Source organism: Barbus barbus (assembly GCF_936440315.1).
Source record: "Barbus barbus genome assembly, chromosome: 17".
NCBI lineage: Eukaryota > Metazoa > Chordata > Actinopteri > Cypriniformes > Cyprinidae > Barbus > Barbus barbus.
This window is the reverse complement of record NC_136745.1, coordinates 2,734,670-2,762,628: the sequence shown is the minus strand read 5'-3', so window position 1 is coordinate 2,762,628 and position 27,959 is coordinate 2,734,670. Positions and strand designations below refer to the sequence as shown.

Here is a 27,959-nt window from a genome sequence, read left to right as displayed (position 1 = left end):
CAGGCGGTATTTTAGACACTTGACGCAGGGGTCCTCACAGCGACAGCGCATGTGACGCATTCTGCGCGCGGAGCTGCTGTGAAGTACTGTACGTAAGTTTTTCCCACTAAATATTACGTATTTTATTTAATCTTATTTCTATTATGTAGTCTGTCTGGTTAGATTTATAGTAATACCACGGGTGATGTGAGGAGCGGTCTGCTAGCTTAGTTTATCATCACTGAAGTTAAGCCGTTAGCGTCGTTTTATGATATTCTTCAGCTTTAAAGAGTCGCCTATGAGCTGCTCCTCTGCTTTAGTTTGTTGTCAGTTGATTTTAATATCGTTTTATGACTGAATTTGTAAAATCTAGTGATTAGTCTACTACGTAGTCTACTACACAGTCTGTATGATTCATCATATAGGAGCTACGAGACATTTTGGACATTGTGGTCGCAAAACCTAGTAAACTGCCTACTTCGACAGCATTTTTGGGCGTTGTGTTATGACACCAGGCTGCCTAGGTGGCATTTGTGGTGCATAGTGCCAAACTAATGAGCTGCCTACGTAGATAACATGTTTAGGTGTCATAGTGTGAAATAAGGAGTTGAGGGTAGACTGCACACATCTACAGGACTATGCTCTAGGTCTCTAGACACAAGCACAGCTTCTAATGAATCTTATTATGTTGGCTTGAGAAAGCTGTTATGCTATTTAAACTTATATCTTATTCTTTGTAACTGTATCTCCTTAAATGCTACAAGCCCCAAACTCTGCAGAGACCTGGCCCTGATGTGTAGTTTGTTGCTATATCTTTTCAGACTGATCAGACTTACAGTTACAGTGTAAATAATTCTGTAATTAACAATCAATCCCCGCACACCTGACTAGTCTTAACTAATAATATATTTCACATTCATCTTTCTATATGACATAAATGTGTGTTTGTGCACCCTTAGCTGCTTAGCACACAATAGTGTTTAACCACTATTATATGAAAGTAAATTCAACAGATTTGATGATATATGTTTATACAGGTCCGCTGTCAGACAGATCTGGTTCATTAAGTCTAACACTCTTATTTCACCCATCCTTGCAGCACCATGGCGTTTAACTTCAGTCAGTCAGGCACTGGAGGTTTCTCTTTTGGAGCCCCTAAAACTACCGCTGCACCCACCACAGGCTTCGGGCTGCAGACCAGCACTCCTGCAGGAGGGGGCTTCTCTTTCGGGGCCGGCCAACCCCAGGCTCAGTCCTTTGGAAACCAACCGTCTCAGATCGCAGGACTTCTCGCACAGCCAACTGTGCAAAATAATGGAAGCATGCAAGGTGGATTCAGCTTCGGAGCCCAGACTCAGAGCACCACCCCGAGTGGAGGCTTCCCTTTCGGGTGAGATTTTATCTGCAGCAAACCTTTTCAGATAAACCCTTACAGAAAGATCTCACGTGAGCTTTGAGGCTGTTAGTCGTTGTGCTTTTGTTAAAGCTATCAAATGGTATTATTTTTTTTAATTACTGTGTTCAAAAGCAGAATCCCTGGTGAAAAGCGATATGAGTATTTTTTATATATATATTTATCACTTATATTATAGGCTACATTTGTTTACATTTTGCAGAACAGAGGATCCGTCAATATGCATTTGTTTCTTTATGTTCAGAGCAGTCATGTGAGGCGTTTTCAGAGGTTTCAGTGTCAGAGGTTATAGGATAATACATAATTAATTTACTTTAAAATATAATTTAATTCATTGATGCAAATCAGAATTTTCATCAGCTGTTACTCCAGTTTTCGGAGTCATATGATCCTTCAGAAATCATTATAATATATCGATTTATTACCAGTTTTGGAAACAGTTTTGCTGCTTAATAATTTTTGGAACCTGTGACATTTTGTTCAGGATTCTTTGATGAATAGAAGCTAAAAAGAGCAGCACTGATAATAAACCAACATGATTTCTGAAGGATTATGTGACTCTGAAGACTGGGGTAAAGGCTGATGAAAATTCTGATTTGCATCACTGAAAGAAATTACATTAAAATATATATATATATATATAGAACGGCAGTGTGTGTGTGTGTATACACACATACATAAATGTAATCTATATATCTAAATAAAAATAGACTATATTCAGTATATGATCCAAAGTAACTAGTAACTAAGTACTTGAGTAGTTTTTTTTATCCGATACTTTTTTACTCTTACTCAAGTAACTATTCAGACTATTACTTTTACTTTTACTTGAGTAAATATTTCTAGAAGTACTTTTACTTTTGTACAGTTTTTGGGTACTCTACCCACCTCTGCCCTGCACTAGACCATAAAAATGCATGATATGCCTTTCTATCTGTCCAAAGCTCTGTCAGGGTTCTATCTAGTGTGTAAGTGCCTTTAATTGTATAATTCAACAGCTGTGAGGTCACAGCTTTTTAAAAATGACTTTAAAATCTACTGGTTGAGGCACATGCAGAGTTGTATAGATCCATTGTATAACTGAAAGGTGACAGTGGAACAGCAGGACTGGAAACAGTTTACATGTCTCTTTTTATTTGAAAAGTCTGCTCATGTCTTTGTGTCCAGCGCCTCCCTTCCAAAACTCAGCACACCAGCAGCGACTCAGCCTGTGACCACAAGTGTGACTCTGGGGGCTTCATCTGCAGGGGCGGGCTTCAGTTTCGGAGGTCTCGCCCCTCAGACTACTGCAGCAGCCCAGCAGCCTTTGGCCGGATTCAGCTTCGGGACGCCCAAAGTTCAAGCATCCTCAGCTGCCCCAGTACAGCCCACCCCTGCACTCTCACTAGGGGCTCAACCCACAGGTAACACTGAGTACATGTCTTGACATCGAAATGAGGATTTTGAGATCTCTCTTGTTTTTTTTTTTTTTTTTTTCTTTTCTTTCCTATTCTTTTAGAAGCTGACAATTTTATCCTGATCTCCAGCTCTGAAATGCTAATGCACCTGCCACCATTTAATGCTACAAGAAGCAGAAAGTAGCTCTGAGATACAGAAATACACACATTAATTCCAATAGTTGAGCAGAAGGACACGGCCTGCCAGCCAAACTTCATGTTTCAGTTGAATGTCCGCACACTCACAGAGAAGGAAATTGTTTTTTCAAACCGTTTCAAGAGGTCTTGAATTTTGTTTTTTTTATTCTCCACTTGGAGTTTGTTATATACACTGGTTCCGTTTTGAAGGAAATATGCAAAAATATTTTTTTGTCTGCTTATTAATTTGTTTTTCTGTTGACTTTTTTTTTTAGGTCTGACTCTTGGAGCTCCTTCTGCTGTATCCACAGCCTCAACAACTGCAATCAACTTTGGAATGAAAACTTCAGGTACAGTATGCAATATGTAGTGTGGCTATTCTGATATTAGAAAAACTGGCAAAAGAGGGCAATAGTTGAGTAATACATCTTTTGTTGTTGTTGTTTAGCCACCCCAGCCCCCTCCAGCTCTGCCATGTTGAGCCAGGCCATGGCGGCTCCACTATCTTCTCTGTTTGCTACTCCTATAGCCTCAACACCAGCCACAGGATTCACATGTGAGTTCTGTTACACATCTTCTAGTTCAGTCAAGCTGAATTTTTGTCTGGTACCCAAAACTGTATTAACAGTCCTCTATCAGCCTAGAAGTTGACTAAGCAAAGCCAGAGAAGAGTAGAAGCAGGAGACAAAGTCATGATGATAAAAAAGGAGCAGAGTTTATTGAATAATCTTAGTTGTGTATGGTTCAGTGCTCAGACTTTATGGTATAACACTACTTGTTGGATTTGACAATCAATAGCAGTGGAAAATTACTGCTTCACAACATCATCCCGTGATGTTAAAAGCCTTGAAATGGAGACATTCTCTTATCTCTTTCATGAAGACAAACCACACAATCATAAGACTAAACAACAATGGAAAAATAATCTAAAATATAATGTAAATGACTAATCAATGGATGAATCAATGAAATGAGTATATAAATGGCTTAAATTATTATTATAAATTTAATATATGATTTAATAAAGTGATTAACGGTTGCCTAAAACCACTTTTTTGTACCACAAGGCTTCTGGGACTCGGATGATCAATTTTAAAATATTTGAAAGTAAGTCGTGATATGGGGTAAGCCGCGTAAAGATTGCTTTCAGTTTATGATGTTAATACCATCTCCATCCAGGTGAAGTTGCTAGTTTCCAGCCGCTCCTAGAATTAATTTCAGCTCAGTAGGACGTGCACTTAAATGTAAACATTCACTAACATTAGCAAAGAATAAATAAATAGTGACCATGAAAACAATATTTTTTCAGTCAAGATGGTAAACAGAATATCTTTTTAACAAGTTCAAGGGAATACCCATATGTTTGGAAATCAGTTTTTTTATTTAAATCATCACATGCTCACAAACAACGAGACGCCAGAGTTGCACTTGCCTCAGATTTCAAAGGTAAAATACATTGTCAGCAAAAGCTTTTTGCCAAATGCATGACAGAAATGTTTGCATTAAACTATGTTCTTAGGGTTTCTGCGGGTCCTCAGTTTAATTGTTTAAATATAAGGCAATGAAAACTTTTAAATGGTTCTTAAGTCTTAATTATAAGAGGTCTTAAATTGGGCGACGGAAAGACAAGAATTGCTATATAGATTAATATGTTGATTAAACTTCAAAAGGCTATGTTTTCACTGAATAAATATGAGCGCCACTCGTTTCAAAGTACTGTGCGGTTACCGAGTAAACCGCTATATTTTTGCCGTTCCGAAAGTGAAACCTTCTGGAAGAGAACGCTTTTTCAACAAGCCCTTCTGCTGTTTTTGCTGTAAATGTGAACCAGTGGATCGACAAGAAGCTAATGCATTATACAAATCTAAACAATTAAGATACTAAGATATATTTATGTGTTATTTAATATGATAATTTATAATAATTGTTTAAATTGATTTACTTTAAAAAAAAAAGTCTGAAATGTGAAGTACAGGTCTTAAAAAGGTCTCTAAAAGTCTTAAATTTGATTTTTACAATCCTGCAGATACTCGCCCACATGAAAAAATACTATAATAATTTATGGTATATACTGCAGTGTTTTCGATCCATACTATAGTAAAATGTATTACACTGTATACAGGTGCATCTAAAAAAATTATAATATCGTGAAAAAGTTCATTTTTATATTGTAACTTATTTCAAACAGTGAAACTTTCATATATATTCTATATTCATTACATGTAAAGTAAAACATTTCAAAAGTTTTTTTTGTTTTAATTTTGATGATTAGAGCTTACATCAATCAAAAAGGATTTGCAAAACAGAAAAGTTCAAGTTCTTTAAAGTATGTTCATTTATGCACGCAATACTTGGTCGGGGCTCCTTTAGCACAAACTCCAGCATCAGTGAGGAATGGCATGGAAGCGATCAGCCTGTGGCACTATTGAGTCTTCAGCTCGTCTGGATTGTTGGATCGACTGTTACTCATCTTTCTCTTGAAAATATCCCATAGATTCCATATGGGGTTCAGGTCAGGCATCAGTAATACCAATCAAGCACAGTAATATCATGGTCAGCAAAGCACTTGTAAGTGGTTTTGGCAGTGTGAGCAGGTGCTAAAGTCCTGCTGGAAAAGCAAATCACCATCTCCATAAAGCTTGTCAGCATGAAGTGCTCCAAAATCTCCTGGTAGACGGATGCATTGACTCTGGACTTGATAAAACACAATGTACCAACACCAGCAGACGTCACGGCACCCCAAATCATCCCTGCCTTCAAGCAGCTTGGATTCTGTGCCTCTCCACTCTTCCTCCAGACTCCAGACCTTGATTTCCAAATGAAATGTAAAATTGACTTTTACCTGAAGAGGGCTTTGGACCACTGAGCAACAGTCCAGTTCTTTTTCTCCACAGCCCAGGTAAGACGCTTCTGACGTTGTCTCTGGTTCAGAAGTGGCTTGGTAGCTCTTTTCCTGAAGACGTCTGAGCGTGGAGACTCTTGATGCACTGACTCCAGCTTCAGTCCACTCCTTGTGAAGCTCTCACAAGCTTTGCTTGACAGTATTCTCAAGCTTGCGGTCATCCCTGTTGCTTGTGCCCCTTTTGTTACTCTATTTCTTCCTTCCAGTCAACTTTGCATTTAATATGCTTTGATACAGCACTCTGTAAACAGCCACACCTTTCAGTGATGACCCTCTGTGACTTACTCTCTTTGTGTCTTCTGGACTATTGCCAAGCCAGCAGTCTTCTCCATTATTGTGGTTTCAAAGAACAAGAGATACTCTGAATTTATACTGTAGGGATGGTCATTAATTGAAATTCAAATGTAAATATTCTAATATTTTGAGATACTGATTTTTGACTTTCATGAGCTGTAGGCTCTAATCATCAAAAAAACAAAACACAAAAACTTTTGAAATGTTTTACTTTACATGTAATGAATCTAGAATATATAAAAGTTTCACTCTTTGATATAAGGTACAAAAAATAATGAACATTTTCATGATATTCTAATTGTTTGAGATGCACCTGTATCTTATAGTATTTACAACACTTTAATGAATGCTACAGCATACTGTTGTATTAACTATAGTGAACTGATAAACTAATAAATACTGTAGTATACTTTAGTTTTTACTATAGTAAACTGTAGTGTATTGTAGTATAATATACCCTATAGTTGTAGAAATCTTAGCACAGTATTGGGTAAAGTAATGTGCTTATATTACTGCAGTTGTTTTATAACCACAGCAACTATAGAATTACCACAACAAATTAATTCAAGTAATTTATTATAGTATGGTTCAAAAACCGTATAGTATTTAAATTACTATAGTATTTTTTCTTGTGGGCATTATTTTATGGTACCTGAAAGTACTGTGTTTTTTGAATAAGCCCTTTTTAACTGTCCTCTTAGGTTGTTTTGGGAATGTTCTGTAGGCCACTAATAAAAAAAATAGGATCTCTGTGTATTGGTTTGTTGCAAATTTACAGACAATGCAATTGAGATGTTTACATTGGCTTGTTGGGGTAATATTGCTGTCAACTGACAAAGTGAATTAACTACTGGATTAACTTAACTGCACAAGTTTTATAGTTAATAATCTTTTTTACTGTAACAAATTACTGTAATTATACTTTAATTTCCTTCAATAAAAAGGAAATTGAGTAAGACTGTGTGTGGACGTGGTTTAGTAATTTGGCCCCTTGGTATAAAGGAGAAAAATGCTGGCCCTCGTCAATATCAAAGTTGCCCATCTCTGTTCTAGAGAAATCATTGAGATCACATGGTTTTTCTCTCCTCTGTCAGTGGGCTCGTCGATGGCTTCGGTGGCTCCTGTGGCGACCTCAGCCTCCATCGCTCCCACAAGCCTGTCCCTGAAACCTCTAGGAGCCGCTCCTGCTATAAGCGCAGGTGCCCTCACTTATTCCCACACACTGCCTTTGCACATTAATACACGCTGAGCAAATAATTGGCACCAATATATAATTTTCCTATTAGTTATTTGTATTGTTTGAGCATGTGTTTGTGTCTTTTGTAGCTGCTGCTAGCACTGGAGCCACTACTGGCTTTTCTCTGGGACTGAAGACCGCAGCATCTATTGCACCAGCCACCATCACATCCACCTCCACCGCCGTCGTCACAACCAGGTACAAAGCTGTTCACTTCTGAGCTGTTGTGTTGTTTTGTAGGGCTGGGACGATAAACCGATGCAGAATCGATTCGTGGATGGACTCTTTCGAATGTATCGCAGTTCCTCTGGAATGGATTCTGAGCTTAGATTTTAACAGCAGATGGCGCTCTAATCTGGTTTTTATCCACACACTCGATTGCTGATGAAGAAGAGCACTTGCGTGTTCAGCACTTGTGAGTCTGTAATTTCACCTCGGCTCAGAATGCTTTTATTACGCGAGAGTAATGTAAATACAGCCCACTGTGAACACCCTTGTAATTCACTTCAGCCTTTTTCAAATTTTCTGAATGATTATTTTAGGCTCAAGTGTGTGTAAGGATTTGGAAACGAGCAGAGTACGGCTGGTTCTAAAGCGTGCAGCGCCATCTGCTGTTCAAAACTAAGCTCAGCATCGACTCGAGAAAGAATCGTGACGCATTTGGAAAATATCAGAATCGATGAGTCATTTCTTAATTTCCGTTGCATCAATTTATTTTCCCGGCCCTAGATTTTTGATTTCTTTCCTACTGTCGAGTTGCATATCCAAATTCTTGTTGTATTCAGCACTGCTCCGGTGATGTCGTACGCTCAGCTGGAGGCTTTGATTAACAAGTGGAGCTCAGAACTGGAAGACCAAGAGCGACACTTTCTTCAGCAGGCCACTCAGGTCAATGCCTGGGACCGTATGCTGGTGGAGAATGGAGAGAAGGTAGAGAAATGCATTCATATTTTAGCACACTGTTTTCTCCCTGCTGCCACATACACCATCTTTGCACTGGTACAATTATAGCAATTCCAGATTGATATACACGTTCCCATTATGAATGATAACTTTTCAAATAGAGCGTTCTTGCAATGCACCTGTTTCGGAGAAGAGCAAGTATTCAGCTCTTTGGTTTGAACTGTGATTCTAATGTGTTCACCCACAGAAACAGACATTGCTGCTTGTTATGCAACACATTTCCCATTTTGAGTCTCCCATAGTTAACTTATCCATCTTGAAACCTGAATCTAGTGTTGATGGCACACCGCATAAAATCATACTGCAACAGGTTTCCAGTGAAAAGTATTCATTTTTTTTTCTTTTTCTGTTAGATAACTTCTTTACATAAAGATATGGAAAAAGTGAAACTGGACCAACGAAGGTAATCAGTGTTTTAATTTATTTAAAAAGTTGTATTATATTGAAAACATTCTAAAGTAATTCACAAAACTTTAATTTCTTGGTGGAGAACCATTAAAGGGATAGTTCGCCCAAAAATGAAAATTCTGTCATTAATTACTCGCCCTCATGTTGTTCTGAAAGCTTTCTGACCCTTCATAAACAGCAAGGATAATACCATGATCAGTGCACAGAAACATAGTAAGGACATTGGTAAAACAGTCCATGTGACATCAGTGGTCCAACCTTAATTTTACAAAGCTACGAGAATACTTTTTGTGTGCAAAGAAAACGATAATAACGACTTTATTCAACAATACTTCTTCGCGTCACCCTAAAGCTCCATTATGGAGAGTGTCATGACGAATGCGTTGCGCCTTGTTTACGAGCAGAGGAATTCATGCACATGCATCGTGATGCTCTCCATAATGCCATAAGGGTGACACCTTTTCATATTTATTTTAATTTTTGCAGTGGCTGGCTGACTGTACATTATTTTGTTATTCATAGCAGTTACTTAATGGTTTGAATGGAGAGTTTACCCGTCACAATCAAAGATATCACCAAGCATGCTTTATATTCCATGTTTGATGTGAACTTTGTGCTTCTCATATTTTGGTGTTAGGTTGGATCAGGAACTGGACTTCATCCTGTCCCAGCAGAAAGAGCTGGAGGATCTTCTTGGTCCATTAGAGGAGTCTGTGAAGGAACAGAGTGGAACCATTTACATGCAGAACGCAGATGAAGAGCGAGAAAGAACGTAAGCGCTCAATCAGCCATCTAAGCATCTCATAATACTGTACGTCATTGAGTATCTGAATTATTTCTTTTATCCAGGTACAAGTTGGCAGAAAATGTGGATGCCCAGCTCAAGAGAATGTCCCAAGATCTTAAAGAGATTATTGAACACCTCAACACATCCAGCGGTCCTGCTGACACCACTGACCCGGTATGCAAAATATGGCCAATAGTCCAGACAGAAATGCTCTTAAAGGGTCATGAAACCCTCTGTTTCAGCACTGGTTAGTTCTGTTTCATTCCTCCTGACCGCCAGAGGCGGTGCTTAAGCACTAGTGGATTATCGCTGCGCCAGCTAGACAGGTCGAGATAATATACCAAAATGGTTACATGGTGACATAGGCGGAGCCTCGAAGACATGAGCCGTATTCGGCCTCTTTCGCTTTCTCGCATGACTTAGGTCGTTCTTCAGTGATCTCGCGCTGTCAAGTGCAGCTTACCGGAGCAGCGAATTATCATCCTCTCAAGCTGTGACAGCTCACTTCTAAGGATCTTGGATTGGATTTCTTCAACATTGGTGAGCTGTTTTTTTGGCCTGTTATATTTGGAAACACTTATGCTTCTCGGTTCTATCCGGTGGCTAGTGTTTTTTACCGAGCTAACAATATATCAGCGGTTCCCGCTGATTCGAATGCTAGTGCTGCTACATTAATGCATTGACTGTTCTCCTCTGCAATTGTTACTGAACACTCAGAGCTTTTCTTTTCTTTTTTTTTTCTTTTTTGTGCTGGTACGTTTACGGTCCTCCGTTTATGGTATCACGTGTATATGATTTTGTGGAACACTCTGCTTCTCGGTGCTATCCGGTTGCTATCGTTCCCTTTTCACGCCGATAAGCTGAAGGCTCCTCGTTGACTGGATCATTTTTTGGAGGTTTTGCAAACACTTGTGCCTCTTGGTGCTGTCTGGTGGCTAGTGTTTTTCTGCGTGTACGCTGACAATCCCCGTTTATTTTTGATGTGACCATGGCACAGAGTTCTATTGCTACTGGTTTTCCCTTGACATGTAAACTGTGTCCTAGCACTCTCCTTCCTGACGATGGCCATGACATGTGCCCGTCCTGTTTGGGGATTCAGCATTTAAAGGAAGCCCTTACGGATCCGTGTTTGCATTGTAGTCTTTTACCCATGTCTGAGAGACTACTTCGTCTCGCAGAATTGGATCCAAAATCTGCAGTAGGGCTTGGAGATGCAGACTTACAATCTACCACTCGTACTCGGAAGCGTGGTGCATCTGTGGCCGCTGGGGCTCCCCATTCAAAGAAAAAAGCATCTTCACGTAAAGATCATATGGAAGAAACTTCACTTTCTAAAACTGTGGCGGTTCTTTCATCAGAGATGTCAGAGTTGAAACGCCTCCTTCAGACACTTCAACCGGTGGTTCCTATCTCACCTGCAACTGCCCTACTTGGACGACTGGATGCTGTGTGCCCCCTCAAGACAGCAAGCTGGAAAGTGGAAATTCGAATGGCCCCGAGCTTGACCATTTTTAAGTCTCTGTTAAAAACCCATCTGTTTTCATTGGCTTATTAGGTTTATATTCCTGCCTAGTATAGTTTTTCTGGTACCGTTTTATTTGGGTTCTTTGTTTTAATCTGTTTGCTTGTTTTAATTACTTTTATGATGCTGTATCTTTTATGAAGCACTTTGGTCAGTCTCGTGGCTGTTTTAAATGTGCTATATAAATAAAGTGAACTTGAACTTGAACAAGCTGTCCACGACACCAGTCTGCTCTTGGAGCACGGTCTTTCTGTAAACAAGGCAAAGAGTTGCCTGGTTCCAATACAAACAATAACGTACATTGGAATGCTTCTGGACTCTCGTGCAATGTCTACCACCCTATCACAAGCCCGAGTAGACCACATTCTTCAGCTCATTGCTCATTACCGGCTGGGAGTGAGTTTGCAATACAGAGTGTTGCTACAACTTCTGGGGATGTTGACGGCAGCCATTTCCGTGATACCACTGGGCTTGCTCCACCTCAGGCCGCTTCAGTGGTGGAACACCGGTTTGCGGTTGAACCCCGCCAGACATCGTCATCGCTTGATGGTTGTCTCACATCACTGTATTCAGGCGTTGAGGCGGTGGAGTTTTTGATGTCAGGAGTACCGCTAGTGGTCATTCCCTTTCGCCGAGAAGTGGTCACGGCCGATGCTTCTCTCCTCGACTGGGGAGCGACGTGGAATCACAGGGGTGTCTGTGGCCAATGGTCTACAGTTCGGTCCAAGGATCACATCAATCTCCTGGAGCTATGTGCAGTCTTCCTTGCCCTGCAGTGTCTTCTACCGGTTCTGGCTGGTCGCCATGTGCTCATCTGATGAGACAACACCTCGACTGTGTTTCATCTGAATCATCAAGGTGGCACAAGGTCACTCGGGTCTCTGCATCTCACTCGCAAGATCCTCACGTGGTCTCTTCCTCGTCTAGCATCGCTAAGGGCAGTTCAGCTCTCGGGGTAAAGCAACCAAGTAGCGGACGCTCTGTCCAGGAATCTTCTGCATCCGGGGGAATGGAGGCTTCACCCGGATGTGGTGCAGAGGATATGGCAACAATTCGGGAGAGCAGAAATAGACCTCTTTGCGACAGAGGCAACCACTCACTGTCGCTTGTGGTTTGCGAGAACCGAGACATTCAGTCCATTGGGGCAGGACGCTCTGTCGCACGAATGGCCAGACTGCCTTCTTAATGCGTTCCCTCCTCTTCCACTGTTGTGGGAAACTTTGCACAGGATAGCACAGTGCAGTCACAGAGTATTACTTGTCGCACCTCGGTGGCCAGCCAGGCCTTGGTTTCCCATGCTTTTGAGTCTTTTGGAGGGCAGGCCGTGGCAACTTCCGCCTCGGAAGGATCTGTTGTCACAGATGGACGGTGCTGTCTGACACCCGGACTCAGCTCGTCTGCAACTTTGGGTTTGGCCGCTGGGTCCAACCCTCTTTTGATTGATTGTGAGCCTGCAGTTGTTCATACCATAGCTAGTGCTAGAGCAGTGTCCACACGTCAACTCTATGCAGCGTGTTGGAGCTTTTTCTCTTCGTGGTGTAAGAGTCGGGGATTGGATCCTGTGTGCAGTGACATAAAGAAAGTGTTAAGGTTTTCACAACAGCTTTTGGAGTCTGGTAAAGGAGCCTCCACATTGAAGGTATATGTTGCGGCAATTCCTGCGTATCATGTACCGGTTAATGGGTCATCTCTTCGTTGCCATGCTCTTATTTGTAGTTTTCTAAAGGGTGCGAGACGATTGAGACCAGCTCGCAAACCTTATTTTCCGGGGTGGGATTTACCACTTGTGCTTGATTTTCTTTGTTCGCCACCTTTTGAGCCTTTACAGGCAGCTTACCTTAGATGGATGTCTTTGAAGGCTGTTTTTTTGTTGGCCCTCGCTTCGGCAAAGCGTGTTAGTGAGTTGCATGCCATGTCCGTTAGTGAGTTATGCATGTTGGCTGCCAGAAGATTCTAGGGTTGATTCTCCCTGTACCCTTGCCCGGTTTTACAAGCTCAACATTGCTACCCCTGCATACTGTCAGTTCAGTGCTTCTTCGGGAGCAGTCTTCAATTATTCGGGTGAGTGCCATTCCTCATGACTGTGTTGGTACGAGTCATCCACTAGTGCTTAAGCACCGCCTCTGGCGGTCAGGAGGAATGAAACAGAACGCTAGTTACATGAGTTATTTGTAATTCGGAATGCATGAGAATACGCGAGAAAGGCGTGTCGAGGCCGAATACTGAGCCACAACGGCTCATGTCTTCGAGGCTCCGCCTATATCACCATGTGACCATTGGTGTATTATCTCGGCCTGTCTAGCTGGCATAGTGATAATCCACTAGTGCTTAAGCATCCAGAATTCATCCGGAATTCACAGAACCACAGTTATATACGTAACTTACTTTACTTACTTTACTTACTTTTGTCATTTAGCAGACGCTTTTGTCCAAAGCGACTTACAAATAAGAAAAAGTAACTAAAACTAAAAAGTTACAACTCTATAAATACTATCTACCCACATATTTAAGAAAATAAAGAAATTAAATCAAATTAACACATGCATATAACAACAACATGTAACTAGCGTTCTTACCACAGTTTTAAAAAAAACACTAAAAAAGTGGGCGTGGTGCGCTGTGGAGCAGAGGGGTAAGAGGGGAGACAGCCAACACACACCGCTTCGGGTTCAGACAGTTTCATTTCGCTCCCATCGAGTTAAAAACACAAATAAATGCATTTGCACTCTGCATCGAAAACATGTATATGAACGCGCTGACGATTAATTGTCTAAAAATAGTCACGGTTACCATTAATTGTCTGTTTTAGGGCTTTGGCGATTATGCCGATTATCATGATTAATTGTGTTTGTCTTTCATTACATAATTGTGAATTATAATTGTTAATTTAAGGGTTCAGTAAATAATTATGATATCTTTTAATCTTTCTTTAGTTATTATTTTGCAGTGTAAAATAAGATTACGTAGAGTATTCCAAATTCTAAGAATCGGCCAGATCCAACACCAGCGCTATTTTAATTTTTTTCTACACCACTACAAAATATCAATACTGCATTTGTGTAACTAATTGTGACTCTTTTTTTAAAACCTTTGCTAAACACAATCCACTAAATACTCACTTCCTCACTACAGAGAAAAACTACGTTTGAATAAAAATATATAAGCTATGAAATTAAACCAGCTGACTGTATAATTTAGCAGCAAAAACTATATCTTGAAGAAAAATTATTTGGTGCACATTATACAATTTAAACAAGTTTATTCTGTCAACTATTTGTATTCTTACTAAATACATTCATGAAAATAAGATAGAAATCATGAGAAAAAGAAAGGCTTCTAATAGTCTTTCTGTGTGCAAAACTTTGATAATGTGAAACGCTTCAAACAAAGCTCTTACTCTCACTCCCCACACGGTACAAACACAGAGAAGAGAAGAGAGAGAGCAATGAACTCCAGCAAGATATTGTCATTTTATGTGAATCCCCAGACCTTTATCTACACCAAGTATTATAATGGGGATATGTCATTTTGGAGAGTTTTACCGTGCTGACTGTTATAACTGAACGTGACGTGCTGTTTGAATGCTGAGCGGAGAATGACTGACAGCTGCAGCAGAAGGAAGATGAGTTTCTGTAAACTTAAATTCAACAGTGTAAATATAATGAAACACATGAAAACCAAACTAGTGCGCTTCTGTTTCTTTTGGTGTATGACTCCCCCTTGTGCCATATAAAAAGCACAATAATTGATCAAATAATCGTGATTTTTAAACCCGGAAGATGAAAATTGCGCAAAAAAAACCCTTGAAATTAACCAGTTTTCTCCAACAGTTAAAATTATTGGATGCTAACATTGTCTTCTGTGATGTGCAACACAAACATCTGTCAAAATCTCAGAAAAAGTAGTCTGGGGTTTCAGACCCTTTAATGAATCATTGTGTGATCTGTACTAAGAATGACTGGTGTTTTTCAGCTTCAGCAGATCTGCAAAATCCTCAATGCACATATGGACTCCCTGCAGTGGGTAGAACAAAACTCTGGTTGGTATACTTTGGGCTTTTTACACACTAAAAAACAAACTGTCAGTCCATTAAATGCTTTATTAATGTTGGCTTGTATACTTTCTCTGTGCAGTTTTACTCCAGAGGCGAGTGCAAGAGGTCTCAAAGCTGTGTGAAAGCCGCAGCAAGGAGCAAGAGAAGAGCTTTCGTTTAAACTTCCAGTGATCGTGTTTGTTTTTCTTCCCTCTCTTTTTCTCAGTCAGTTGTAAATGAATGTCATTTGTTTTTGATATTTGCTTCAAAATAAAATAATTTCTTTCTACCCCATTTTGTCTTAATTAGTTGTACTTTCTCTCTTTTTTTTATTGCAATTTGCAAAATGATCATCATCGTTTAGTGATCAAATATTTAAGATGGAAAACCAGAGTAACTTTTAAAGATGTAAAATGAAGAATACACCTGCAAAGAGGGGAGTTTCTCTTCCTGGTTCACACTTACGGGATAAAACGAGCCAATCAGCTGCATGGAGCTCCACCATAGCAACATGGACCCTGGCATTGTTTAATATCAAGCAATCTAAGTCTGCGTGTAGAAAAAAATCAATGAAATCTCCAGAAATAAAAATCATAATATTTTAGAGCAGATTTTTAAAAGGGGACGAAATGACCACCGACATCTGCAGGTATGTGCACCACTGAGAACACCGCATCAGCCCCTCCACATGCATGTAGTCTGTGTAGTTGAACCACGAGTATGTCTAAAGTGCACAGCCTGCATTGTGATGATGAGTGCAATGGCATGGATGCTGGGGTCATAACATTATGATTTTGCACATTTACTATAGCACGAGCCGGTACAACAAGCATGGGTCCGGAATGCATCATAAACTCGTGCCCTAAATTCTCCTATGCTGCACATTCTTTGCATTAAATGCATGCATTCTTCCATTAATTATTTATGATTTTTCTGTGTGCTTTAAAAATGCATTCAATGGCCACGCGGACTGGTATTTAAAGTGAATCCCGCCCAGTGCATGTGTGCATATTCGCGTTCAGAGCGCGCGCGCGAGCAGATGACTTGAGTCTCGCGTGCGCCATTTTAGCGCGTCTCCAGCCATCCGGCAAGATGGCGCTCTCGCTTTGTCTGCCCCGATTGGCATAAAACACTATTTATTTTTACTACACACCTGAAAATCCAGCGGATCGAATGATAAAAACCCTTTCCTCGCGGTGCCAAAGCGGTGACATCTCAGAGATCCGCGCGTGACACGAGCACAGAGATCTTAAGGTAGGTGCAGGGATGGATAGCCGGGTAATGCGTGCATGCATTTGTGCACTTAACATCTATGCTCAACTACTGCGAAGAGTTAGGAGGCGTCGAGAGGGTATTCTACGCGGATTGATGTCCTAACAAAAAGCGCCTTGCTTTCGTTTACAAGTAACGTTAGTTTCATTATTCACGCGATTGTGCATCTCCAGCAGTTATAGATGCATGCTAGAACTAGGCCTTTCTCCACCAAAATGTTTAGCACTTCATTCAAAGGGGTGTTTTGGCTCAGAATCATGTCGATTTAAAGGATCTGACTGTTGTTTTTGTGTCTCTGTGGTGTTTTGCTCTTCTATCAGGCTAAGCGTTGAAATAAAATGAGTGGATACGGATCTGTGTCAAACAGCGATCTGTAGTGGCATGACTGGGTTTCCCTCATCCTGTTTTATTCACGGGACTAGTTAGCATGTCCTCGGTTTGACCGGTAGGCACGGGTCGGTTTGTTTATGTTAGCGGCTGTTGTGTCGCGCGCTAATGGGAGACGGGCTCCGTGATGACGCCAGCTGTCAATCAAACCGCCTGCAATTACCTCAGAACTCTGCTCGGATTTAATCTGATGCTAATGTTTACTTTGGATTATCATCGCATGCTTTTATGAGGATTTATACCTACAATCACGTTTTTCTGCGATTTAACGTTACTGTGCGTTACTTTTGTTTGCCGTTTTTGCAGCATGGCTTTGGATATGATTTTCAGGGGCATTAATAACAGTTTATTCTGTTGAAGAAGAGATTTTATTCTTCAGGTAACTGTTAGAGTTGAAATTATGTTGAAGGTGTTACGACGTTTCTTTATAATTAGTACCGTATTAAACCGTAACGTTACCACAGTTAGCTTGTGATGGTAACCCTCTGAGGGAACTTTATTATTATTATTATTCAGTTAACCTAACTCTTTGAAGATATTCTTAAGCCAGAGGTTATAAATGTTAAAAATAATTAGTTATAATTTGTTCTCGCCATGAAAATAGCCACAGAAGCTGGCCTGAAACAAACAATAGGTTGTGATAACTTGGTTTAGCCTCCTCTAATATACTTTGTGTGTAATATTTTGAAAGCTTCTTAGGTTGAAATTTCATATTTAGTTTTACAATAACAATGTAAAAATGTAAATGCAACAAGAGCAGTATCTGTGGTAAATGTAGTTAAAAGTGTCCTGTTGATATCTGACAGTATTGTGTGTTTCAGGTCCAGTAAGTTGAATACATTGGTGACTAAACTTCATGAGTTCTTGGGTCATTCTCCAGACGACCAAAGCATCGATTCTCAAGACATTTCCAATAGTGAGGATCCCTACTGTCAGCTCTTCAAAGGTTACATGTAGTAAATAAAGCCAATGTAAAAATATCTAAATGTTTTCTTTTGTAATAAAACTGAAAATGATGCATCTTGTAAGTTTGCATGTTTTTCTCATATTGCAGGTAAAATGGCTGCCAGTGACTCAAACATCCCTGATGAGAAAATGAATGAGGTATGTCTACAGAGTCTGTTTTTGCCTTTTATCTCTACAGTTTACTAAAACACCACGTCCTATCCGGCTGCATCAGGGCAAGTCTACAGCGTAAGGTCATCTTTCTGTACTCACTTGCACTGTGAAGTTCAACTTGAGTTGAACTAAAGCAGTAGTCATGCAAAAACTAAAAAATGTCTGACTCTAATTGTACTTGCCCAGTTTTTGCAAAGTTGCGCACAAATCCTAGATGCAATTTGTTTTTCTTTGAGATGAGTACGCATGAAGAACATCACAATTAGTATTTAGGCAGAATAATGATGCATCTTGCCATTTAGCAACAAACACACAAAACCGCTTCTGCCATCATTCTCTGTAATAGTACGAGAATAGTGCATGAATAAAGCATGGATTACATGACTCATGTTCATGCTTTGATCTTCAGTTTGTTGGACTGGTGCTTCAAAAGCTTCAAAAGGAAGTTTATATAGAATATCTAAACAATATCTAAATTTGGGTTATAATATTCAGACCAGTTATTGTTGTTGTTTTTTGCCAAAGAGATGTTTCTGTGCTTTGTGCTTGATTTATGCAAAGCTACTGTAAGACTAATGTTGCAGGTTGAGCTGGTATTTATTATTGAGATTTATCACTGAAAATGAAATTAATTTTGTGTTTTATTTTCTTCAGCCTGGTTGCTCCTCAGAAATGACCAAACCCTCGTCTTCACGCTCAAAGAGGTGAGTTGGGTTGCAGGTATTGTCGAAGCTCTGGCTCTTGTCCAGTAAAACAGCTGAACTAAATGCATTACCTTGTTTTTTGTCTTGTGCTGCGTTCCATTCAAAGTCAGATGTGGGATATTCCCTACTTAACATTGCAGAATTATGACCATATAATATGGGTTTTTATTGTCATAGTAGGAATTTCTGTATTGTGCATTATTAAATATTTATTAATAAACTAGTGTTTTCTGTGTCAGTGTCGCAAAGAAAAATTAAATGCATCTTTACGGTTTACATAAGCTAATGAAAGCTTTTTAGTTTTGGATTTGAATTATTTAGTTTTGTGGTCATTAAAAGCTTTCTATATGCATCATGTTTGTAAGAAATATTCGCTGCATTTTTGTGAAGCGCTCTTTCAAGACCGAGACGGGAGAAATTGCATCCTATTTGTTTTTCTTTATTTTACAAGCACACAATGTTTTGTTGATATTGTGAGTGCACACAAATAAAAATAGACCAGTTCAGAACGATGCCTTATTCTGACCTTCATGAGAAAAATGATGTTTCCACTGACGTCCTTCACTCTCCACACAAACGATTGGATATGCACCTAATAACACACATTTTTCTAGGTTAAATGTTTAAACTAACATTGTGTGATATGCTTTAAGTATTTTATATCTCTCTTATTTTTGGCAAGTCGTAATTACAACATCGTATGACATTGTCTCATGATGCTCGTAAGTTTTTTCATATTGCCATAACACCAAATTAGTAAAAGAATAAAACTTGCACTACGAAAGATCTCCATGATTAGCCTGTTTTCCCTGCTTGAGGATTTCTGTCCAAAGAACGGATGACCTTAAGCACACGTGTGGTTTTCTTTAGTTTCTGGTTCACTTGCAAAAAGGGCAGCGTGAAAGCGAACCGCACCAAACAAAAACAAAAAAAAAATCAACATTGTATTTGGTCCGAACCAAAGCAAGTGAACTAGCAGACTTTCCTGGTGTGAAAACACCCTCATGTGTTTTTACTGCTTTTACAAACAAGAAGTTGGAAAATCTGATTTCCTGAATTTGAAAGGAGAACAGCACGAGTCAAAGACTTCATTGCACTGATCTCTGAACATGGAATAATGTGTACTGTTTTATAAAACTCAGAATAGAGATGATCATGAGTCATGTGTTGAGAATGTGTTGTTTAAACGGCGAATTCTGACATGTTAGTGTTGTATTTCTCTATCTCTATCAGCTGCTGTGGTTATGCATTACTCTTTGAAAGTGTTGATTTCAATGATCGTGTAGGTGTACACGCTGTGCTTTAAGTGCTGTAGGTTGCTGTGGGAATGGAATGCTGGGATTTTGAGTTTGAAAGTGAATGTGTGGGAAGTGTTTGTCGATTTTATTGGAACAACCTGTTAACCCCTTTTCCCCCTCTGTTTTTAATTACAGAAAACCTTCGTTTGTGACCAAGCACACTGCTGTAGATGAATCTGAATGTGCAAATGAGAGTGGCGTTGAACACTGCACAGATGAAAGCGTGCAGAGTGGTATGGATATTAGCAAGCTGCCACAAGGTTAGTCCTCTGTTAAAGTCTTCTGAAGCGTGTGGTTTAAGAGGCGCACTGAATCTCCTGACTTCACTTTTGCGCAGGAACAGTGGTGGTCAAGCCGGAGCCGGTCGCTAATGAAGTTAAAGATGAATTCCGCGGTCCGGAGTTTCGTAGCAGAGGAAGTAAAGTGAAAGAGGAAGGTGCTCGGAAACGTCCCGGTGAGTGGGTTTATGTGCTGTTAATGATCCCATGCCCCGTTAAAGGATATTGAATTATCTCAAATCGATTTATTTGTTACATAACTGCTGCACTGGGTCAAACGGTTCTATTTAGTTGTTTTCAATGGTCAAATATTTTTTTATTTCTAGGATAATGACTCCCAAAATGTCAGTCGCTAATGTAATTTACTAAGAGTAATTTTAGTGTGACCTGTTCCGCCAAACAATGGAAGAGAGAAAATGCAGTTCTTAAGTTTAAAATAAGTCCCCGTAATGAAACCGACCTAGATCTTCACATTTATCTATTGTGTTGTCATTCTATTTTTACATAAAATTATTTTATTTGTATGGCTATATGTTTGGTCTCAAAAATCACCATTAGGTCAAATACTGTGGCTATCACAATCTATCAGCCTAATGCTTAATATAATATAAAGGTTCTCTTCTTTCAGTGAAGAAAAACAACCTCCTGCAATATGCCCAAAAAGTCACGTTTGGAGGCACGCCTAGAAACACGCTTGAATAAACTGACCTGATCATCAGTTAGCAGTGCTGAGTAGTAATCGATTGCATGTAATTAAGGGTGTGTTCACACTTGTCATGTTTGGTTCGATTAAATCGAACGATTGCTCTGTTAGTGCGGTTCGTTTGAGTAAGTGTGAACGCTGCCATCCGAACCCTGGTGAGCACCAAACAAGTGGACCGAGACCGCTAAAAAGATGGGTCTCGGTCCGCTTCCAAATGAACTCTGGTGTGGTTCAAATTAAATATGAACGCAACATGGACCAAATACTTCTAAACGAACGAAAACAGGAAGTAATGACAAGATGCGACGCTATGCGACATGATTTGACGACACAGAACGAGCAGTGTAACCAAAACAAAATGAGCAGAGGGCAAAAGACGTGGAGCAACGATGAGGTAAAGTGCCTTTTATGAGCTCTTTGTGAGTTTGCAGGTGGTTAAAATAAAATATGTACACGTGACAATAAGTGCACTTTGTCCAGCAGACGGCATTAAGTGTGTTCGACTTAAAGCGGCATGACCAGACCGATCGGTTAATGGGTGGTTTGATATCATACACCTGCAGCGCCGCTTTAAGTTGAACATGCCTTTTGTTTGGGGTGTTTGGTAAGCACCGTCACGAATGCGTCATTTATCCCGACCAATCAGGTTGTAAACGAATCGCTATGCCTTTAGGTTCGCTGTCAAAAATGCCAAAGTGAACGCTAAGCGGACCAGGACCAAATGTATCATTTTCCTTTTAGGTGAACGCACCCTTAGATTATGTAATCAGGTTCCAAAAGTTAAGTACTTGTAATTAGTTTATATTACAATTTAAAATACGTGTAATCAGACTACAGTTACTTTTTTTATTGATTTATTTTTATTTAACTTTTTTTTTTCTTTAAAGTCACAAACTCCTTGCATTTCCTTCATTAACCCCCGTTTGCGAATGGAATATATTTTCTTTCTCCTTGTAATTTTTGTCATGTAGTTTGAAATCAGTAATGGATCACAATTTGTAAGTAATCTCGCCAGCTCCGTCAGCCGAGTGCTGATGAACTAGAGCACGATTGAGAGGAACTGCTCAAATATTAAAGAGTCATAGCGTTTCAGTATGATTGTTTTATCATCTTTTATTTATTTTTTTTATCTTTCGCAGACGAACAGCTCAAGGAGATTTTTAACTGCACAGCATGTGCACAGCAAGTCAATCACTTTCAGAGAGAGTCTGTCTTTCAGCATCCCGCACTACATGTTCTTATCTGCAAGGTAGAAACCAGATTAACTTGTTACAGCCAATTACGCACTTGTATCTCTCTTATTAACACGCATGCCTTTTTCTTACAGTCATGTTTCAAATATTATATGAGTGACGACATCAGCAAGGATGAAGATGGAATGGATGAGCAGTGCAGGTTGGTGCAGAACATGTTTTATTTATTTATAACACGCCAGCTGTGATGATACCAACATATTAGTTATCAGTACCAGTGGAATTTCACATTTCCCAATGCCACAGCAAAACATATTATCCTGATGAATGCATTACTATATAAAGTTAAATTCAATGAAAACATTCTTGTGCAACTTTAAGGGTTCTCAATTTAATCAGTATATGGGTCAAAGACAAAAAATGGTTTTCAAGCATCTAAACAATTAGTGTAATACAGCTTTGAATTGTTGTTGTTTTTCAATATATAAGAAAGTGTCCCGTTTACAATAAATAATACATTTTAACCATTAGAAAACAGCCACTAAAATGTCATTCGGTGTAACAATCTTGTCAGTAGGGATGGGAATCTTTAGTCACCTCACGATTCGATCCGATTCCAGAACAATTCTTGATCTACTTTTTTCCCCTTATTAATTAGTTTACCGACTTGATAATTTTTAAATCCTTATATTTACATATCCTTACATAAGTAATTAATCCCAGTTTGGCCATTTGTCAGCAACATTTTTTTTACTCAATTAAAATGCGATGAAAATTTAGTATGCTCTCTTATTCTCTTATATATTTGTGACCCTGGAGCACAAAAGCAGTCTTAAGTCGCTGGGGTATATTTGTAGCAATAACCAAAAATACATATAGGTCAAAATATTTTTTTTCTTTTATGCCAAATATTATTAGGATATTAAGTAAAGATCATGTTCCATGAAGATATTTTGTACATTTCCTATCGTAAATATATCAAAACTTAATTTGATTATTAATATGCATTGCTAAAAACTTCATTTGAACAACTTTAAAGATGATTTTCCTCAATATTTAGATTTTTTTTGCTCCCTCAGATTCCAGATTTTCAAATAGTTGCATCTCAGCCAAATATTGTCCTATCATAACAAACCATAAATCAATGGAAAGATTATTTATGCAGTTTTCAGATGATGTATACATCTCAGTTTTGGAAAATGTACCCTTATAACTGGTTTTGTGGTCCAGGGTCACATTTCAATGCCTACAGGTCAGAATAAGTTTCAGTTTTTACATAAAGTGTTACACTGAATGTCAATGGAACATTTTCAACCACATTTTGACTTTTTTTTTTAAAAACTTATTTGAAACTTTTTAAAAGTAGACACTTTACTTACATTTAATGAGCTTTCTATGTATTTAAAATCACTTCTGTAAAATCTGTTGATACAGACATTTAAACGTCTTTGACCTTTCTCATATTGTAAATTTCTTGCAGGCTACTAATAGTATCGTTAGTAGATATTTATCTTTCACAATCAAATGAGCTGCTGTGTTACCCAAAGAAAAAGAGCAGTCAGTTCCCAAATAAAAATGTAATGATTTAATGGATGTTGTATTTTCTTTTTCAGGTGGTGTGCAGAGGGTGGTAATCTGATGTGCTGTGACTACTGCAGCAATGCATTCTGCAAAAAGTGCATTTTGAGGAACCTTGGACGAAAAGAGCTGTCTGAAATCATGAATGAAGAAAGCAAATGGCACTGCTATGTGTGCCGCCCAGAGCCGCTGCAGGACTTTGTTAAAACCTGTGAGAAAGTTTTGCTCAGTCTGGAATCGTCTTATAGAAAGCCCAAGGGAGACGGAGACAAGGTGAATCGCGAGGATCGTAAACACAAGCATAACAAACGAGAAAAAACGGCTGTAAATGGTCAGGGTTACGCCTCCGACGGAGCGGGGTCGTTAACCTTTTCCTGTAAGACCTTAACGGTTCCGAAAGAGCTTGTTAAGAAGACCAAAAAACTGATCGAGACCACAAACGGTTTGAATCGTACTTTTGTACAATTCCTCCAGCACACATCAAAAGGCCGTGAGGTTAGTGCTGTAAGCTATAGACACTTAAAGGCCTTCAAATCAGTTTTGGCCGATCTGAAAAAGGCCCATGGGGCTCTGGAGGAATCACTTGAAAAGGAATTTGAATCAAAAGGCTTCAAGTTTCAAAACGGAGAGGAGCAAAGGCCAGCACAGAGTCAAACAGATCATACAATTGTTAACTCGCACCACGCTGACCCCGCTCCTGTCAGAGAAGATGGTTTGGATTGCACCGCCAAGGACCAAAACCCTGCAGTAGAGGAGGATGAAAACCACCAGGAAAGTAACTCAGCTGATGTTGAAATGAAGGAGAGCCTTCCACCCTCTCCAGAAAAGCCTCAGGATCGGGCAGAAGAAAGTGAAGCTCAAGAAATGGCAGATAATCCTGACTTTGAGGAAAACTCAGTGGCAGCTGGGGAAGCGTCTCTTGATAAAGACATCGTGTCTGTTCCACCGTCGGTCCCAGAGGAGCTCTTTGAGATGGTCGAGAGTCTTGCAGTAAAGAAAGAAGATCATGACACTGACAACACGACCGATTCCAGTGATGGGAAATCAACGCCCAACGCTGAGGTGCTGGAGTCCAATAAGAGCCTTACAAAACTGGGTAGAAAACTTGTAGTCAAACTAACACCCGTTCCTCTTAAAATCACTATAAAACGAGATAAGAGCAAGGAACAGTCGCCTTCAGAAGAAGTGGATGGGGACACGTTGCCAAAAGAGGGTCAAGATAGCAGACGCTCCACCAGAATGAAGACCACGCCGCTGCGCAAATCACCAGAGGCGAAGAGCAAACGCAAACCAAGGTCTTCAGCGGCAAAAAAAGAGCTCAGCAACGCAGTGAAGCCGCAGTGTGAGTCAGACTCGGATGAAGTCCCTGAGGTCCTGCAGACGGCTGCCTCGAAGGCCAGCTCTGATGAGAGCGAACACAAGAACACTTCTGGAAAAGGCACCAAGAAGAAGAAGGTAGCCTCCCAGTCTGCTGAGAAAGCAAAACCGAAGCGTAAACTTGATATGGGCTCCTCTGATTCAGAACAGAGCGGCAAGTCATCGACAGCAAACAAAAGGAGGGCCAAAAAAAGGAAGGGCAGAGAATCGGACTCCTCAAACCACAACTCTGACCTCGAGAAACAGATGAAAAGCCTGTCCAAGATCGGGAGTGGGAAAAAAACATCCAAAGGTGTCAAAAAGGAAGAGAGCGAGTCCAGTAAAGAGGGCAAGAAAGGTCCTAAAAGGTCATTCGAGAGGAAACATAGGCCACAGAGAGAAAAGGCTAAAACCAAGGAGGAGTTTTCCTCCAGTGATGAAGAGGAGGAGGAGCAGGCCGCTAACTCGGACGAAGACAGCGATCAGCAGAAGATTAAACCAATTCTTGAGTCCGTGATGGCTAGTATTGATGGTTTCCATCAGTCATCAGGTCAGTCGAAAAAAAGGTTAAATTAAGATCAGTTTTATGGCAGGAAGTACTAGCTGCCTATTGATCATTGATTTCAAATCAGGGAAAAGAAAATCGATGAAATTACTAGTGCTGTGAAACGATTAAACGCGATTAATCGCATCCAAAATAAAAGTTTTTGTTTACATAATATATGTATGTGTGCTGTGTATATTTATTATGTATATACAAATACACACACACATGCATGTATATATTTCAGAAAAATGTTGTTTATAAAATATATGTGACCCTAGCCCACAAAACCAGTCATTAGGGTCAATTTTTGGAAATTGAGATTTAGACATCATCTGAAAGCTGAATAAATAATCTTTCCATTGATGTACGGTTTGATGGGATGTGACGATATTTGGCTGAGATTGAAACTATTTGAAAATCTGGAATCTGAAGGTTTTGAGAGATTAACGGTAGGATATTTACAAATATATTCATTGAACATGATCTTTACTTAATATACTAATGATTTTTGGCATAAAAGAAAAACGGATAATTTTGACCCATACAATGTATTTTTGGCTATTGCTACAAATAACCCCAGCGACTTGTATAATATAAATATTTTAATTATATTATACATTTTATTATATTTGAATATGTAAATATTATCAAAATACACTGTGTGTGTGTGTGTGTTATATATGCATAATAAATATACACAGAACACACACGCATTATGCAAACAAAAACCTTTATTTTATTTGTGATTAATCGCGATTAATCGTTTGACAGCACTAGAAATGACCTACTATCCCCGTAAACTCCTGCCATTGGTCTTGAACAACACCTCCTGTGGATGTTTTATTAGCAGCGGTTTCCAAACACAAGGTGGTGCTAAGGGGGACCGCATAAAAATTCTCAAATGGAAATTATTACATACTACAAATTCTTAAATAATGTACAATTTCTAATGTTTTTGGAGAGGGTAAATGAGGATTAATGCAAACTTGATCATTATGAAATATGTGTGGACACCTCCTTTCCACTTCATTTAAACCAGTCAAAACTACATTGTTTGGGGGGGGGGGGGTTACATCGGTGTGCAAGTCACACTTTTTTATTGCATTTTTTTTTTATTACATTCAGAAATAAGGTAAAATACAGGTAAGCATTTATTTTATCCATCACTCAATGAGTAATTAATTTTAATGCTGTTAAGAACAGAAATGAACAAATAAAAGTATAAAACAAACATAAATTATAGCGCCGTTAATTAAAAAATAAAGAAAACCAACATTGAAGCTACTGGCATGTTGGTAATGCATTGTACAAGTACACTTCCTCTTTCGTTTGTCAAATCCAAATGTTTTGCATGCTTGATGTTATTTGCATTATATATAATACAAGTTGCAGCATGTTTCAGATGATAAAGAAAAGTGACTTGCATCAGGAATATGTTATACAGTGGTGGGAAGGTTACTTTGGAAATGTAATGGGTTACAGATTACAAGTTACCCTACTTAAAATGTAATAAGAAGTGTAACTATTTCAATTACTTTTTTACAGTAACTGATTACATTTGATTACTTTTCTACCGTTCTAGTGAATGTTTAGATTCTGAGTCTGTTTTTGATACTGATACTGTTTTTGAAATCAAATCTTTGCATAGCTTTGACAGGAAACACCGGCATCTAACAATGCCAAAATAACCGTTCACCTTAGCATATACAGAAACCCAAATAGGAAATAAAGCAGTTATTAAATAAGCATGTGTCCTATTCTGTGTCCTAAACATTGGTCTCTCATGTTTTAAAACAGTCAATGCAGTTTGGGATAGAAATCAATTGTGTGTGTGTGTCTTCGTGTGCCTTTTGTAATCGATAACATTTTCATAAGTAACTGTAATTTTTATTATTTTTTTCTCAGTAACTGTAACAGATTACAGTAAAATTTATTTTGTAATTAAATTATGTAATGCAATAATTTAATTACAGTCCATAATGTCATATTACATATTACATTACCATAATTTCAATTACATAATTTAAGGGCAGTCGTGGCCTAATGGATAGAGAGTTGGACTTGTAACCCGATGGTTGTGGGTTCGAGTCTCAGGTCCGGCAGGGATTGTAGTTGAGGGGAGTGAATAACCAACTCTCTCCACCCTCAATACCACGACTGAGGTGAGACACCGAGGCACCGAACCCCCAATTGCTCCCCGGGCGCCGCAGCATTAGCTGCCCACTGCTCCGGGTGTATGTTCACTACTGAGTGTGCACTTGGATAGGTTAAATGCAGAGCACACATTCAGAGTATGGCTCACCATACTTGGTCACACACCACTCCCCTTTACCATACATGTAACTAATTACTCCACAGCACTGGTTATATATGAGGACCAATTATGGTAAATCATTTACGTAGACCACCAA

General features: G+C 39.3%; 2 protein-coding genes across 5 annotated transcripts in view; both read left to right on the top strand.

The window, feature by feature from the left end:
- Positions 1-23: 23 nt before the first annotated feature.
- On the top strand, positions 24-15,416 carry LOC306882937 (nuclear pore glycoprotein p62-like). 2 transcript variants are annotated; one of them, XM_079437947.1, is made up of 13 exons: positions 24-88; positions 1,079-1,369; positions 2,561-2,796; positions 3,243-3,317; positions 3,416-3,523; positions 7,258-7,362; positions 7,490-7,598; positions 8,186-8,330; positions 8,717-8,766; positions 9,409-9,543; positions 9,621-9,732; positions 15,053-15,119; positions 15,214-15,416. In XM_079437947.1, the coding sequence occupies exons 2-13, from the start codon at positions 1,083-1,085 to the stop codon at positions 15,303-15,305; spliced, it is 1,521 nt and encodes a 506-aa protein (XP_079294073.1). In that variant the 5' UTR covers positions 24-88; positions 1,079-1,082; the 3' UTR covers positions 15,306-15,416. The 2 variants fall into 2 exon arrangements, with proteins under 2 accessions (XP_079294073.1, XP_079294074.1); XM_079437948.1 differs by having other exon boundaries at positions 24-92; positions 15,214-15,415.
- A 711-nt stretch (positions 15,417-16,127) lies between these two features.
- Positions 16,128-27,959, top strand: part of LOC306883285 (transcriptional regulator ATRX-like) — a 60,925-nt gene continuing 49,093 nt past the window's right edge. The window contains exons 1-9 of one of the 3 annotated variants that reach the window (XM_079438442.1): positions 16,128-16,367; positions 17,594-17,718; positions 17,827-17,876; positions 18,546-18,595; positions 20,029-20,153; positions 20,231-20,347; positions 22,014-22,123; positions 22,202-22,269; positions 23,681-25,551. In XM_079438442.1, the coding sequence (XP_079294568.1) occupies positions 17,832-17,876; positions 18,546-18,595; positions 20,029-20,153; positions 20,231-20,347; positions 22,014-22,123; positions 22,202-22,269; positions 23,681-25,551 (2,386 nt within the window). In that variant the 5' untranslated portion in view covers positions 16,128-16,367; positions 17,594-17,718; positions 17,827-17,831. Of the gene's footprint in view, positions 16,368-16,901; positions 17,152-17,593; positions 17,719-17,826; positions 17,877-18,545; positions 18,596-20,028; positions 20,154-20,230; positions 20,348-22,013; positions 22,124-22,201; positions 22,270-23,680; positions 25,552-27,959 lie in introns of those variants that run through there. The other 2 variants (XM_079438444.1, XM_079438443.1) reach the window with 2 other exon arrangements.

Bases quoted from the DNA above. Each gene is read 5' to 3' on its own strand.
- LOC306882937 (XM_079437947.1), top strand. From the start codon at position 1,083: ATGGCGTTTAACTTCAGTCAGTCAGGCACTGGAGGTTTCTCTTTTGGA. The intron at 3,524-7,257 runs GTGAGTTCTGTT...CTCCTCTGTCAG, and splicing joins ACCAGCCACAGGATTCACAT to TGGGCTCGTCGATGGCTTCG. The intron at 9,544-9,620 runs GTAAGCGCTCAA...TCTTTTATCCAG, and splicing joins GATGAAGAGCGAGAAAGAAC to GTACAAGTTGGCAGAAAATG.